The sequence below is a fragment of the Pan troglodytes genome, chromosome 5, assembly GCF_028858775.2.
Source record: "Pan troglodytes isolate AG18354 chromosome 5, NHGRI_mPanTro3-v2.0_pri, whole genome shotgun sequence".
Lineage (NCBI taxonomy): Eukaryota > Metazoa > Chordata > Mammalia > Primates > Hominidae > Pan > Pan troglodytes.
In genome coordinates this window covers 120761436-120777959 of record NC_072403.2, presented here as the reverse complement: position 1 = coordinate 120777959, position 16524 = coordinate 120761436, and the positions used below count along the sequence as shown (strand labels likewise).

The window sequence follows — 16524 nt, the reverse complement described above, 5'->3', positions numbered from 1 at the left end:
TCAACCATTGTGGAAGTCAGTGTGGCGATTCCTCAGGGATCTAGAACTAGAAATCCCATTTGACCCAGCCATCCCATTACTGGGTATATACCCAAATGACTATAAATCATGCTGCTATAAAGACACATGCACACGTATGTTTATTGCGGCATTATTCACAATAGCAAAGACTTGGAACCAACCCAAATGTCCAACAATGATAGACTGGATTAAGAAAATGTGGCACATATATACCATGGAATACTATGCAGCCATAAAAAATGATGAGTTCATGTCCTTTGTAGGGACATGGATGAAATTGGAAACCATCATTCTCAGTAAACTATCGCAAGAACAAAAAACCAAACACCACATATTCTCACTCATAGGTGGGAATTGAACAATGAGATCACATGGACACAGGAAGGGGAATATCACACTCTGAGGACTGTGGTGGGGAGGGGGGAGGGGGAGGGATAGCATTGGGAGATATACCTAATGCTAGATGACGAGTTAGTGGGTGCAGCGCACCAGCATGGCACATGTATACATATGTAACTAACCTGCACAATGTGCACATGTACCCTAAAACTTAAAGTATAAAAAAAAAAAAAAAAAAAACAGGCAGCAGGCCAGATTTGATCCTTCTACTAAAATATCATTTTAGGTGACAGCATAATATTTTATTTTGTGGATGAAAACTAATAAAAAGAAAAAACATTAAAAAAAAATGCAACAGAGACTATAAAGGGAGAAGAAAACTTAGTTAAAAAATCAAAACTACCACTAATATACTCAGATAACATGCTACAACCATGAAATAAGAACAGACTACTATACAAAGAGATAATGTAGAGGGAAAAAAACTTTTGAAAATTAAAAATATGACAGCAGAAATGAAAAAAAAAAACTCAATAAAGGGATCAGAATACAGTCTCTTCCATAAAAAGATGTGAAACAGAAAAGAGAGAAAATAAGAAAACTGAAGTGTCAGTCCAGAAAGTCCTACATCTTTTTTTTTTTTTTTTTTTGAGACAGAGTTTCACTCTTGTCGCCCAGGCTGGAGTGCAATGGTGCAATCTCAACTCACTGCAACCTCCATCCCCCGAGTTCAAGCAATTCTCTTGTCTCAGCTTCCCTAGTGGCTGGGATTACAAGCATGCACCACCATGCCCAGCTAATTTTGTATTTTTAGTAGAGACAGGGTTTCACCATGTTGGTCAGGATGGTCTCGAACTCCTGACCCCAGGTGATCTGCCTGCCTGGGTCCGCCAAAGCACTGGGATTACAGGCGTGAGCCACCACGCCCGGCCAGGAAGTCCTACATCTGAATAATAAATTCTAGAAAGAACAAACAGAACAAAAAAGTGGGTAAGACACTATGATGATATTAAATATTCAATTAATATCCATGTTTACTGAAAGGCATGAAATTCCACATTGAAAGGGCCCTTCAAGTACCCAGCATGATTGATAAAAATAGACTCACACAAAGGACCATTGTTATTAAATTTCAGAACACTAGAAACAAAGAGAAACATCCTACAAACTCCCAGAGAAGAAAAAACAGGAATCAAGGTTTCAAATAATTTACTTCCCATGTACCCTTTCTCAAGAAAGTATAGGAGGGAATGCCCTACCAAATCCACAGTAAATCAAGAAAGAGGACTTGAGACATAAGAACCAGGAAAAAGCCAGCACAAGAAGGAGAAGCCATCTCCCCAGGAGGATGGTGAGGGGCACCCCAGGAGAGCTGTGCACCAGGTGCTCAGGGAAAGTGGTTGGGCAGGACGTGTGAAGAGTTCTCCAAGGAGGTAAATCCATAGAATGCCTCATGTGCCTGAACATAGAAGGTGATTAAGGCCACTGGGGAAGAGTTTGGGGTTGAAATACTAATAATACAAAACTTTAAAAGTAAGGCAATTATTAATGCCAGGGAAAACAAAAAGTGGTGCAGGAAAGGAGAATTTATCATTAATTCAAGTCTCAGCTATGAACAGGGTTTATGTAATCACAGTCAGAGAAAACAGATCTAACCAAAATTATATCTATATGGGAGTAATAGTGGGGATAGAAAAGGTGAACGCATTGTGATAAGAGGCAAAAAGACAGACAGAAACTAAATCTTCATCTTCCTTAGAAGTCATTAGATAATTCCTCAAGCTCATAAGTCAGAAAGCAGCAAGACAGTGTGGCATTGGGAAGTCTGGATGTAAATCCTAAAAGGATGTGTCGAAAGAGCTTAAAGTGAAAGCCACTGAGGAGGGAACAATGAAGAATAAGGGGACAGGAGACCACTGGATTTTTGTTAGTTTTTTTGTAATAAATCTTTGAATACATATATTTATATGTAAATGTATATATAGAGAGACTACATATAAATATATATGATTTTTATATATGTATAAGATATATAACTTTAATATAAATTATACATCTAATTTTTGTATATATAACTGTTAAGAAAATAATACATATGTATAACTAAGAAAGCAAAAATATTGTGAAATATTGCTTACCAAGTTATTATATATTTTAAAAATTCTTCTTTATTATCAAACTATAGGTAAATTATAGAAGTATTTCATTAGATATTACCCATTACATTTGAACAATATAAAAGAATCTGCTTTCATATTAAATTATTAGTCTATTTAGGTGTACATGATAATTATCATAGCATATATAAGTACTGATTACAAGTGTTTTTGGCCAATTTCATTTCACAACATAATATAAATTACTGGTGGTTATACAAAGTACTCACCAGCTCTAGTGGACTAAGACGTGTGCCAGAGATAGGCCTGGAATCAGATGACTCAAAACTGGATGCATGGAGGCTAGCATAAAAGATGGTGCAGAGTGTTAGTTTGTGAAGAATTATTTCTTTATTTATAGTATATATTAGTTAACCCTAGCTAAAAAACAAGTAAAAGGATGCAATGCATAAACCTTGAAGAAAAACATTTTTTAATGTTATTGTACTTAAAACAGTTGATTAACAAGTCTTTTGATTACTTTTAGGAAGTTTAAAAAATACTGAATAATGAAAAGAAGAAGTGTATAGAGTAATTTTTTAAAAAGCTTTGTTCATATCACTTTATAAAGCTGGTATGAGACAACCGCCAGTAACCATTTCATTCCAAAGTAACTTCCTGAACCAATGTTTGTAATTACTTTTAGGAATTTTGAACAAAAGTCAAATTTAAAAAGACAACTACCTTGAAAATCAATCAATGTAATCTATCACACCACAAGCTAAAGAAGATACAGAAAACACAAGCTAAAAATAATACATATCAGCAGATACAGAAAAAGCATTTGGCAAAATCCAACACTCATTCATGATAAAAATTCTTAGCAAAGTAGGAATAGAAGAAAACTTCTAAGAATATCTACAAGAAACCTACAGCTAAAATCATATTTTATGGTAAGAAAGAGTTTTCCCACTAAGATGAGGAAGAAGGCAAGAATGTCCCCTCTTACTACTGCTTTTCAGTATCATACAGAACATCCCAGCTAATGCAATAAGACAAGAAAAAGAAATTAAAAGCATACAGATTGGGACGGAAGAAATAACTCTTTGCAGATAACAGGATTATCTATGTAGAAAATCCTAAAGAGCTGACAAAAAGCTCCTGGAACTAATAAGTGATTATAGTAGGGTTGCAAGATACAAGGTTGGAAACTGAAATGAAAACACATTATCATTTATATTAGCACTCCAAAAACTAAATACTTAGTTATAAATCTAACAAGATATGGATAAAATCTAGATGAGGAAAGCTATAAAACTCAGTGAAAGAAATCAAAAAACTAAATAAATGAAGAGATCTTCCATTTTCATGGCTAGGAAGACTCAATATTGTCAATATGTCTTCCCAACTTGATCTATAGATTCAATGCAATCGCAGTCAAAATCCTGGCAAGTCATTTTGTAGACACTGACAAACTGATTCTAAAGTTTCTATGGAGAGACAAAAGACCCAGACTAGCCAACACAATGTTGAACAAGAAGAACAAATTAAAAGGGCTGACACTCCCTGACTTTAAGACATATTATAAAGCTACAATAATAAAGACAGTATAGTACTGGTGAAAGAATAGACAAACAGATCAATGGAACAGAATAGAGGGCACAGAACTAGACTGACATAAATACAGTCAACTGATCTTTGACAAAGGAGCAAAGGCAAAACAATGGAGAAAACATAGCTTTTTCAAAAAATGGTGCTGGGCTCTTCCGCAGAGGTGGAGGCTCAGTGTATTCAAGATCCACCTTCCCTCATAACCCATTGCCATGGCTGAGGAAGACACTGCTGCTGGAGGTGCAGTGGATGTTAATACTGCTTTAAAAGAGGTGTTGAAGACCACTCTCATCCAGGACAGCCTAGCACAAGGAATTTGCGAAGCTGTCAAAGCGTCAGACAAGAGCCAAGCCCATCTTTGTGGCTTTCATCTAACTGTGATAAGCCTGTGTATGTCAAATTGATGGAGGCCCTTTGAGCTGAACACCAAATCAACCTAATTAAGGTTGATGACAAGAAACTAGGGTAATGGGTAGGTCTCTGTAAAATTGACAGAGAGGGAAACCCCATAAAATGCTTGGTTGTAGTTGTGTGGTAGGACTATGGGAAAAGTCTCAAGCCAAGGATGTTATCAAAGAGTACTTCAAATGCAAGAAATTAACAAGTAAAACTTTGGCTCATATTCCTAGAAAAAAAAAAACAGTGCTGGGACAACTGGACATCTAGCATCTACATGCAAAAACGAAAACAAAAACAAACAAAAAACAAACCTAACACCCTTTACAAAAATTAACTCAAAATGGGTCACAGACCTAAATGTAAAACACAAAACTATAAAATCCCTAAAATATAACATAGGACAAAGTCTAGAAAACCTTGGATATTGCGATGACTTTTAATATACAACACCAAAAGCAAGATCCATGAAAGAAAGAATTGATAAGCTTGACTTCATTAAAATTAAAATTTTCTGCTCTGCAAAAGACACTATCAAGAGAAGAAGAAGAAAAGCCGCAGAGCAGGAGAAAACATTTGCAAAAGACATGTAAGATAATGAATTGTTATCCAAAATACACAAATAATTCTTAAAATTTAACAACACAAACAACCCATTTAAAAAATGGGCCACAGACCTTAACAGACACCTGACCAAAGAAGACATACATATGTAAAATAAGTATATAAAAAGATGCTCCACATCATATGTCCAGGGAAAGTAACTTAAAACAATGAGATACCACTACACACTTATTCGAATGGCCAAAATCTAGAACACTGACAATGTCAATGCTGGCTAGGATGTGGAGGAACAGGATCTCTCATTCATTGCTGGTGGGAATGCAAAATGATATAGCCCCTTTGGAAGACAGTTTGGCAGTTTCTTACAAAGCTAAACGCAATCTTCCCATATGATCCAGCAATCATGCTCCTTGGTGTTTACCCAAAGGAGTTGAAAACTTGGCCGGGCGAGGTGGCTCACGCCTGTAATCCCAGCACTTTGGGAGGTGGAGGCGGGTGGATCATGAGGTCAGGAGATCAAGACCATCCTGGCAAACATGGTGAAACCCCATCTCTACTAAAAACACACAAAAAAATTAGCTGGGTGTGGTGGCGGGTGCCTGTAGTCCCAGCTACTTAGGAGGCTGAGGCAGGAGAATGGCGTGAACCCGGGAGGCAGAGCTTGCAGTGAGCTGAGATCGCACCACTGCACTCCAGCCTGGGCAACAGAGCAAGACACCATCTCAAAAAAAAAAAAAAGAAAAGAAAAGAAAAAGAAAGAAAACTTATGTCCACACAGAAACTTACACATGGATGTTTATAGCAGCTTTTATTTGTAGTTGCCAAAACATGGAAGCAAATGAGATGTCCTTCAGTAGGTGAATGGATAGATAAACTGTGGTACATCCAGACAATGGAATATTATTCAGCACTAAAAAGAAATGAGCTATTCAAGCCATGAGAAATCATGGAGGAAATTTAAATGCATATTACTAAGTCAAAGAAGCCAATCTGAAAAGATGACATACTGTATATTCCAACTATATGACATTCTGGCAAAGGCAAAATCATGGAGACAGTAAAAAGATCAGTGGGTGCTAGGGGATGAGGGAAGGAAGTGAAAAATAAGCAGAGTGAAGAATCTGTAGGGCAGTGAAACTACTCTGTATAATACTATAATAGTGGTTACATGTCATCAGAAATTTGTCCAAACACATAAAATGTACAACACCAAGAGTGAACGCCAATGTGAACTACAGCCTTTGAGTGATAATGGTGTGTCAAAGTATGTTCGTCGATGGTAACCAATGTACCACTCTGGTGGGGGATGGTCATAATGAGATGCTGCGGATGTGTTGTGGTAGGGGGTACATGGGAAATCTCTGTACCTTCCACTCAATTTTGCTGTGAACTTAACACTGTTCTAAAAAATAAGTCTATTTTTAAAAGCTATCCTTAAGTAGAATTAAGGGAAGGTATAACCTGGTGCTTAAATATCTGAATGAACATGAATGTGAAATGCCATATACCTGAAGGAGGAAGGAGGTCTATTTTCTGATGTTCTTGAGGATGCAGGTCCGAATAGTTTTCTTTGAGCTTCCTGTGGTGTAAATGGTCTTTGGGTTCTAACTGTTCTTAATGCATTTCTTGCTTCACTTATGATTTCTGCACTGGTCTTCTGCTTGGACACTGAAGGTTGATAAAATGGATCCAGTTTTCCTAACATTTTATCATTTGGAGACAGCATCTTTCCTTTGAAAGTAAAATATTCTTCAGATAGACACCACACCCTGCAAATACATGGTACAAAAACCATCACTATTTTTGTCCAGGACTTTATAAAAATGAATGCTTAAGCCCATCCATATACTAAATCATTCCTCTATATTAAGCTTTTAAAAATCCACCAAGCAGTTAGAAGGTTAGGATCTGAGAACAGCTCTCAAAAATGTAGAGAGGAAAATTTCCTCAAAAATATACAACTGAGGACAAAGATGTGCAGGAAAGAAAACCAGGATGAAAGCTAAACCCAGAGAGAAAGACTAATCATGAAAGAAGACAGAATAGGAAGAGCGAATCATCTCATGGTCTTCAGCCTACAAAAAACACTGAGGGTTCTGTTAAAATGTTTACAGTTTCCTTTTCTTCCCCACTGCCCTCCACACTAGTGATACTACAAGGTTACATTTTAGACAGAAATGTTGTATTTCTAAAGGACACTTGATTTTGCAACAAACCTCAGAGAATAGTTCAGCCCCACATTTGTCCATGATATAACTGAATGAATTGATTCAACTCACCTATAATTTGAGGTAATGACCTAAGTAAATAAATACCAAATATCAATACCAACTGATCCTTTCCCAACACCCCTTCCTGAAAGAGTTAAAGTCATTACAAGGGCCATGAGAATGCAGATCCTTCTCAAATGTTGGTGTGTTCCATGGAGACAAATCTAAACTTTAAAATAGGACAGATTTTTAAAATGTAATTCTAATGAGTACATAGCATTAGGTGTTTCTTAAAAAAACCTCAAAGTCCATAAAATGTCATATCTCTAAAGAGACAGAGATCTATGAATTTTTCACCTATTTCAGCTACCCAATTTTAGAATAACTTCTGCACAACAGAAAACTGCTTTGTGACACATGCCCCAGGAAACTAAAAAGATTCCATTTCTATAAGTAGAATCAACAGGTGATTCCTTAGACAAATAAAGATTTACTATATTATGATTCTAAACATTGTTACATAACAACAGACAATAAGAACATTTGTTTCCTTCTACGCAGGCCCCACCCCAAGAGTTTCTGATGAAAACTATAAACAATATGTCATACTTTTCATATGGAAATGCCAGGTGTTGAGTTAAAACAGTAAAAAAATTACTTGATAAGCAATACTATTTTAGGAATTTTTGATACAGGATTTTGAATTTAAGCACAGACTCTACAATTACGTTCATTAATATAACTATCAAAAATGATGAGAGGCCTAGTACATTTTATTTCCAATACTTTTGAAATGACTGGCTTTTACTTTAGAATATTCAATCATAATTATTTAAAATATATACACAATTTTTTATATCTACATATTGTATATTATTTTTGGATGCATAATACAAATTCAGTCCCGTAACATCTAACTTAAGCGGCCATGACAGGTTTGTTCGTCTGTTTCTAAAAGACCTATTGCAGTAAGAAATTATGCCACTAAGTGAGAAGAGGTTTCTGTATAATAAACAGGCTTCTTCCAGAGCCTAAATCAGGTTTGCCACCCCTTTGGCCTCACATGGCACTAATAAGTCTAACAATGTCCAAAAGTAATCTGGCAAATCTAATAAAGATTAGAGAAAGTTCTGTGGGGAGTAATAATAGACTCTCACTCCTGACCTAAGGTTCTCTCTGGCTATCTTTGAGTTTGCATTAAAAACTATACTCTTTCAGAGAGTGATGAAGCAGGAACATTTACTCAGGTCAAACTCTAAAAATTCTGTGAATTACCTGGGGGCATATAGGAATTTAGACTGACCAAATACTATACTGATAGAAACAATGTAGATACAGGGCTAAAAATATTTTTGTCTACAAATTTTTACCAAAAATTCTAACACAATTTTCTCTATCCTTCTTCTTTTTTCCACCAAATCTCACTTTAACAATTATATTGTGAGAAACTTGTACAATAATGTAAAATCTGCGCAATGTTATGATCATATATTAATATTCACTAAATCAATCATGGAAATATTTAATAATACATGTGAACTGACTTAGAAGAATTAGAAGTGGGGCTTTGGGGGGAGGATTTTTAAATTGATATTTGTTAAACTACAAATTATTATAGATGGTTTTTGCCAACTTGAAAAATTAATCACTCAGGACCTGAAAGCTTATCTACTTAAAGTATACCTGAACCATAACACAATAGTCCTACAGAAATTCTAACTTTACAAAATTTTCCTTCCAAGTAGAGCAAATCCATTCAGCTAGAAGTACTGATTAACTGTTTCCTGTGTGCAAAGCCCTCTGCTTAGATCTCTGGGAAACACAGAAGAGGAAACACAAAGAGGAATAAAAGACCGTCTTCACTCTCAAGCAAGAAGAACCACTAATGTGAGATAAACATTTACTTTAACACCAAGCACTGTGCTAAGTACTCTTGACTGCATTATCTCAATTAACCCCACAACAATTTTGCAAGGTGGATAGAATCTTTTAAAAAATAATAATAATAACTAGAGATGAGGTCTCACTATGTTGTCCAGGCTGGTCTCAAACTCCTGGGCTCAAGCTATCCTCCTTGGCTTCTCGAAGTGCTGGGATTACAGGTGTGAGCCACCATGTAATCCATGGTCTGGACAGGGTCTTAAGCAATACAAAAAAAAAAAAGCTATGATATATGCCCACAGATAATATTCAAACTCTTACCCACTAGATGGCTGGTAGGAGGTGGGGCACTTAGAGGCATTGGGGCTGCAACTATTAACCCATTCACATAGAGACCCCAATATTTTCCCAACAGAAGCAGCCTTCCTGGTACGTACCCGGTGAGTATTTACCCTGCTTATACTCAAATGATTTAAATACAAGGTAGAAACTGATAGCAGCAATAAAAAAAATAGAGACAAATTACTTATGTGATCACAAAGGAAGAAGAGATTTCTGATTGGGGGAAGACATCAGGTAGACTTCCTGGAAAAGGTGGTGCTTGAGCTAGGTTGTGAAAAAAGGGCTGAATTTGAGCAAGTGGCAGTGGCTGGCACTGGAGCTGGAGTAGAGAAGGAAGTTCCAACAAAGTCAGCAAGTGAGCCAATGCAAAGCATCAAGACATACAGGGTGTGTGTGGACAAGAGGGAACTCTGAAAATGGCGATTGGGGCTGAACCAACTAAATTAAATGGCGAGAAATTAAAAGTTGATGAGCAGATCAAATACAACATTTTGAGGGATGATGTGATCTGGCAGAGATGGGCAGGAAGGAAAGGAGGGCAAAGATCAGAAGTAGTGAAATCAGACAGTTTTTATGTAATCACCCAGCTAACTCTCAAAGGTCATTTCCTCAAGGAAGCTTTCCTGGACATGCCTCTCCCACCCTGCTAGCCTGAGTTAAGTGCCCCTCGTCCAGACTCCAAAATGCCCCGGGCTGGTCTCTGCCACTCCACTCTCCCACTATGTTAGAATTCCCTGTGCATGTGGTGTTGGCCCGAGACTCTCTGCCCCAACCGTCCACGTGAGGCACAGCTGAAGGTCAACACTTACGTAATCACTAGACTCCATTTTTAAATATAGACTTCAGCTAAGACATTTTCAGATGAAGGCTGCATAGTTTCTCTAACTGGAGATATTTGTTACAGTGAATTATGAAATCTGGACCTTATTTCAAATCTGATTCTTGATGTTATGTGGTCAGATGAGTTCAGATTTAGCCTCCTTTCCCTGTCTTGCCTTTATTTCAAGTTGCCTGGCACAGAGTAGGACTCAATGTTGTGACGAATGAGTGAAGTACGGAAAGCCTGAGATACAGGAGTCAAGGTGAAGCAGAGGTTAGAGGAGAGATGAGAACAAGTGAGGTGCACTGAGAACAGAATTAACAGGATTTGGCATCCATGATTCCAGGAAGAGGCCAGAAACAACACTGGGTATGCAAACCTAGGGGAGCCAGAGGGCAAGGGACCTTTTAAAAGAAACAGGAGGAGAAGCTGACTTCAAGAGGAAAGAAGAAAGAGGCTGAGTTCTGTCTTGCATCACACTATCCTGAGTCCATGGTATCCACAGGACCTCTAGAGGGTGAACACCACCAGCAGTAGGAAATTTGAAAGTGAAGAACTTTTTTTTCAACAAGATATTTCTTATTGGTCTGGGTGAAAGCTCAGAGTCATAATTTATAGAAGTTTATAACTAATTATAAAGACCTGTCTTTATCGTTGCTGCTAATAGCCACTGGAACCAGAGCCTTCTTGCTAAATGCAACACTGCACTACCAGGATGTCTGCAACAGGGGAAAAGCAGGCCAGCTTCACAGTCTTCCCTGCAAATCAAATACTCAGGACCCTTCCATAACTCTGAATCATTTTTGTATTAATATGAGCATCCAAAGAGGCAGTGGTTAAGTGCTTAGATGCTGGAGTAAGAGTTTAAATGCTGACAATTCACAGCCATGTGACCTTAGGCAATGCCTCTAATATCTCTAAGCATCAGTTTCCTCATCTATAAAAGGTGGATAATAATAATAATTGCCCCATAGGATTGTTTGAAGAATTAAATGATATAATACATGTAAAGTGCGTTAGCACGGTGCTTTAAAAATGTTAACATTTTAAAATATGGCCCTTAAAGATGTTAACAATTATTGCCCAAGTGCTACATGATAAAAGGATACAGCAAAATCATTTCCACGAATGAAAAACTACATTTAAAAAAAGAAATTGCAAAAGAGAGAATGACGTTTGTTCAGTGTTTCTATACATAAGTTTTTTTTATTATTATACTTTAAGTTCTAGGGTACAAGGGCACAATGTACAGGTTTGATACATAGGTATACATGTTCCATGTTGGTTTGCTGCACCCATCAACTCGTCATTTACATTACGTACTTCTCCTTTTAAAAGGCGGGTGGTGGTACTTGCCTTTATGAAAACAGATAATTTTTATTAAGCATTTTATTGAATATCAGCTATGCCAAATCAACATCAACAACCAGAATCCCATAGATTAAGAAACCAGGATAAATATAATAAATGGTGCTTGCTTTTCAACCAAATTAAAGTATAATTATTATAAATCAGGGTGGGACGTAAGATCTGTTGTGTTACTTGTGGGAATGGATCACAAAAGGCATTATGTATACACTCCATGATTTTAAAGTATGTTAAATATTGTTACACATACATTTTTATTTATTGAGGCCCTGTTGCCTGGAAGTGCCCAGATATAAACTGTATGACTCTGGCCCGGTCACCGCCTGCCTAGACAAAGCCCCTTAGTCTACCACTCTCATTCAACAAATATTACTGGGCTTCTTATTAAGCACCACGCACTTGGCTAAGTGCGACAGTACATAAATAAAAGACAACCGCTCCGGACCCCTGACAGCATGCACAGGGCACTCATCGTCTCTCTACCCCGAGGACACACAGGCGGACGACGGCAGGAAGGGTCCCCGGGGAGCCGCTGGAGACACCTCACCTCCCGCGCGGACAGCGGCTCCCCCACCCACGGCAGTGCCCGCTCCTCCACGGTCCCGGCCAGGGCAGGGCGCAGCAGCATCCTCACCCCGCCCGGCCACCCTCCCACTTCGCCCCGCAGCCAGCTTCTCCATGGTAACCGTACACAAACTACCTCCCGCCGCCGCCCCGGCAGCCAGACCGCAGGGCCAGGCCGCTGCAGGGCGGGAGAGGCGGGCCGGGGAATGAGCTTGGCGAGGGCTCAGGGAAGGAGGCTTCCGACCTGACCCAAAGCACCTGTGATGAGCACTGGAGATAGCAGCGGCTGCGAGGTTCAGTTCATCCTCCGGCTCTCCCCGGGTGGCGGCCAGGGATGCAGCGCTGGCGCGGGCTGGGTAACCCCACGACGCCGCTCGGCCACTGGGCCTGCGCGGGTCCCGCCAACGCATGCGTAGAAGCTCCGAGGCGTGGCGACGGCCGGAGCGGGTGGGAGGAGCCTGGAGAGGGCTGTAGGCCGGGAGGTCAGATCAGAGCAGGCGTCGTGGGCGGGTGTCCGCTTTTCGTTTAGCAATTTGCCGAACCACATTTGTTGCTCCCCTGCCGGATCCCAGCACCTCTGTTAAATAACAGCAGGCAGGACGGAAGCTTAATGCTTGTGGGTAAGAAGGATTTACTGGCTCAGGTTAGGGCTCTGTATAACCTGGAGCCACTTGCTGAGCTTCTGTTTCCTCCGATGTCAAGTGGCAGGAAATATTAATAATAGTACCTAGGTAGGTCTTGGGCTGTTATGAAGACTGCATGAGAAAATAGATGTAAAGCGCTATGCACGTGGCAATCAACGAATATTAAACTGTTGGCTGTTATTAAGCCCTTGCATTTGTAGAGCCCTTCAGAGTTCGCAGAGTGTATGCACGTAATCGTACCTTCTGAGTCTGAGGTAGGCAGCCTGGCGTCCCCATCCACAGGAGAGGAACTGGGGGCCTGAGGTGTAGTGAGCAGGAGAAGGAGATTCCAGTCTAGGTCTCCCGTGGCCAATCGTTTTTTGTTCGTGCATCATCACAGTTGAACGGCAAAAAGCACTCCATTTATGTGTTTCTAGTTTAAATTCCCTTCTCTCCTATTAGACCATTTAGCAACACTGTACAGTGTTAAATACAAGTGAGATCATAAGCACTCTTCATTCAGGTTTGCACCACGTTTTATAAATATGGAGATTTTCCAGCTGAAGTGCTATTTGTCATCAACATTGGGAAAATGCCACTTCCCTTGGTGCTAAGCATCTTGTAAAGAATAATTAAATTGAAAATATTTTTGAGCACATACTATGTGTAAGGCATCGTGCCAGGTGGGAAATTATACTAACCTGAACTAAAGGAATGTAAATATTCTTCAAAATACTCAAGAGGATTTCAAACATAACAGAAAATAAATACCTATTCGTTGATTGGATAATTTTAGGACCCGAAACAGCCCTGGATTTTTCTGCTCATTCTTAGATAACTGACAGTCTTGTTGTAACTAAATCTCAACCACAGCTTCATTTCAAAACTATAATGTTCGGTGCAAGATATAAACAAATGCATCAAACTTCAAAAAGTCTTCCTCCCCCATTCCAGCCCCAGGCTTAAGGTCTCTAGCTGGCCTTCCCTGAAGGGGTGCACTAGGCTTAGGCTTGTCCCCGACCCCCACCCGCCCCCCTATTCACTAGAGGTTGTTTAAGGCCCAGCTTGGATCAAACTGGCAGTGAGGAGGAGGAGGAGAAGGAAGGAGATGGAGCATTTCTTCCTGGAGTTGAGCAGCTTCAAGCTTGCTGTGCTGGCTTATGGTTAAAGCAGCTCATGTAGGTCTTTCCTGGTCCTTTGTAGTCTCCCACTGATGGGGACCTCCCTCCTGGGGGCTTCTGAAAATCCTAAAAACCCAGGGTTTATTCCACCTTTCAGTGCCCCTTTAGATAGGTCCCAAGGGGAACCCTACACATCTGTCACCCTAGTGACTCTGAGAGCTCAGGCTTGTCTGGGTGCAGCCCCTTCTAGGCTGCCATAGGAGGGAGCTTTAGCTTACCCAGGAGTGAGTCAGGCTCCAGTTCTCCAGGCCACCTAACTACAGTCTCTGGCAGTCCCAGGCCCCTGGGGAAGCCCCTCTCGCTGGCTTGAGATGAAGGGCATAGCACCCCACACTCCTTTCTCCAAAGAAGTTTCCCCACACATCTTCCCTTTCCACTCTCTGACCCCTTATTTTTAGCCTCAGCCTGGGTGAGAGGCTGAGGGGGTTTTAGGTTTCTTTGTAACCTGCCCTATGGAGACTCTGCCTCACCTCACTTGGAACTGATGATTACATAATTACCATCTCAGTGGAAACATCAACCTAAAAACCTCTGGTACAGCCAATTACTAGCTGTGGTCTTGCACCCTAGGATCTTGGTCTAAAATAGACCATAAGCAAGCTACTGGAACCTGATGCTACCCAACTCAGCTGGCCAGGAAATATCTGCCGGGCAAATTAGCACAATTGAAAAGAATGACGTGGGCAGAATTAGAGGAAGCAGTTATTTGAAGCAATGAAGCTCCCCAACTTACCTCACTGAAGGATGCTATATGAGAAAATACTTAGGCTGTCAACAGCAGTGGCGTATTATACTGACCTGGCTGTTTCTCCACAGTTACCTGATGGCTATTTCACATCGGTTTTGTAAGTGGCATTGCTTTAGAAACAAAACTGTTGACATGTTTCACATACTTTAGAGAGATTAAAGAGGAAGACAAAGTATTATAAGTATCTAACATTTATAAAGCACTTTATGGTTTCCAAATTGCTTTTATTTGGAACACTTCACTTCTTTTGTCTAATTTGGAGTTTACAATAAGCCTGGAAAGTAGGTATCTCAATTTGAGATGGAAGAAAACTGAGGTTCAGGGAGGTGAAGTGATCAGCCCACAGGCACATAGCTAGTAAAAGGACCTTGAGATCTGGGATTCTTGATGCCCAAGTTCAGTACGCCATGCTGCTATTATACATGCATTTTGCCCCCAGCATGGAAAGGTACTTTCTAGGCTACTGAAGGTGTCAAGCTATGCTCTTTATTTCCTCCTCTCACTTATCCCAGAGCTGCATGGGGCTATAGGGATCAAGAGGAACTGAAGAATCTTTACATTCACTTGAAAATGGCTTCTGAATTTCTGGATTTTGAATTAAAGCAAGAATTATATAGGCAGGAGATTGGGTAATGATACAATCTTATGCAGTCTCAGATGCAAAAATTGTAACAGAATGATGAACTCATAGATGCTTTTTATCCACAGACTCTACTAGTAGATTTTACAGTTTATATCATAGTTTCTATCACATACACCTCTTGTTTAATATCTATAGCTCATCCTAATTTACCTATTAGATATATTCTTGAAAAGATACAGGTTAAATAAATACTTCTTTAATGTTCACAATTCCCCCCACTCCCCCCCACCACCCAGTGATTTTTATGACTACAACTGAGCTGTGACTCACAGGGGGAAGAAATACTTCTGGCATGGAATGAAAATTGCCAATTTAGAATTCTAATATTCACTTCAAGACACTTTCTGCTTTTGTCAATATAGAATCTTGGTGCTTTAATTATATATATCACACAATATAGTGTGAGGAGTTCATCAAATTGACAGCCTATGCAATCTTTGCATACAAATTTAAAGGCACAAATACATTAAAATGCAACTCGCTGGAAATTTACAATTCAGTGAAAATTAACTAACTTCATGGAACTGGATAGACATGAGACTGTGGAATTGTCCTAAAACTTATCAGCTAAAATGTTTATGTAAATCCTGTCTTTATTAGGCCTCAGCTGTGACCTGTACACCTAAGTATTACTTTACCTTTAAGTACATTATCCCGTACCACCCCTGCCACCCCAGGCCACGTGCTCCACCAAGCTGCCAAGTTGTTGACAGGAATGCTAATTAATGAGGGTCCATTTAATTACCAGTAGATTACAGAGTCTCTAAGGACCCTGCATTTCACTGGAAGGGAGGAGGTTCTAGTTTTCAGGGAGTATGTCAGTGTCAGTAGGATTGTAACTATGAATTACTTCATCCTGAACAACTCTTGGATGTTAAAAGGGACCAATTAAGACAATCAGAAACCCAATATTCTTTGTCCAACTCACCTATGAGACATTACTAAGTGAGCATGCCTGTATCTTTTGGAAGCTTTTGCCTGCAAATAACAGAATATTCCACCAAAAGTAGCTTACACGCCAAGGACATTTATTGTTTTGTTTAACAATCACTGGAACTGGGCTGCTTCAGGATTGGCCCTGCAGCTCAGGGACCAAGGAAGATCAGTCAAGTCTCCC

General features: G+C 39.6%; 1 protein-coding gene and 1 pseudogene across 24 annotated transcripts in view; one reads left to right on the top strand and one right to left on the bottom strand.

Annotated features, from left to right (window-relative positions):
- Positions 1-13052, bottom strand: part of ARMC2 (armadillo repeat containing 2) — a 202404-nt gene extending 189352 nt beyond the window's left edge. For 6 of the 24 annotated variants that reach the window (XR_010157759.1, XM_054686854.2, XM_001149668.8 and 3 more), the window contains exons 1-3: positions 12471-13052; positions 6536-6796; positions 2747-2819 (exon numbers count right to left, since the gene is read on the bottom strand). Coding sequence is in view for 18 of the 24 variants with exons in the window: in XM_054686854.2 (XP_054542829.1) it covers positions 2747-2819; positions 6536-6796; positions 12471-12622 (486 nt within the window). In the remaining 6 variants the exon portion in view is untranslated. Of the gene's footprint in view, positions 1-2746; positions 2820-6535; positions 6797-9264; positions 9377-12195; positions 12329-12456 lie in introns of those variants that run through there. The other 18 variants (XM_016956086.4, XM_063812577.1, XM_063812581.1 and 15 more) reach the window with 13 other exon arrangements.
- On the top strand, positions 4280-4733 carry LOC129144190 (small ribosomal subunit protein eS12-like; annotated as a pseudogene).
- Positions 13053-16524: the final 3472 nt, after the last annotated feature.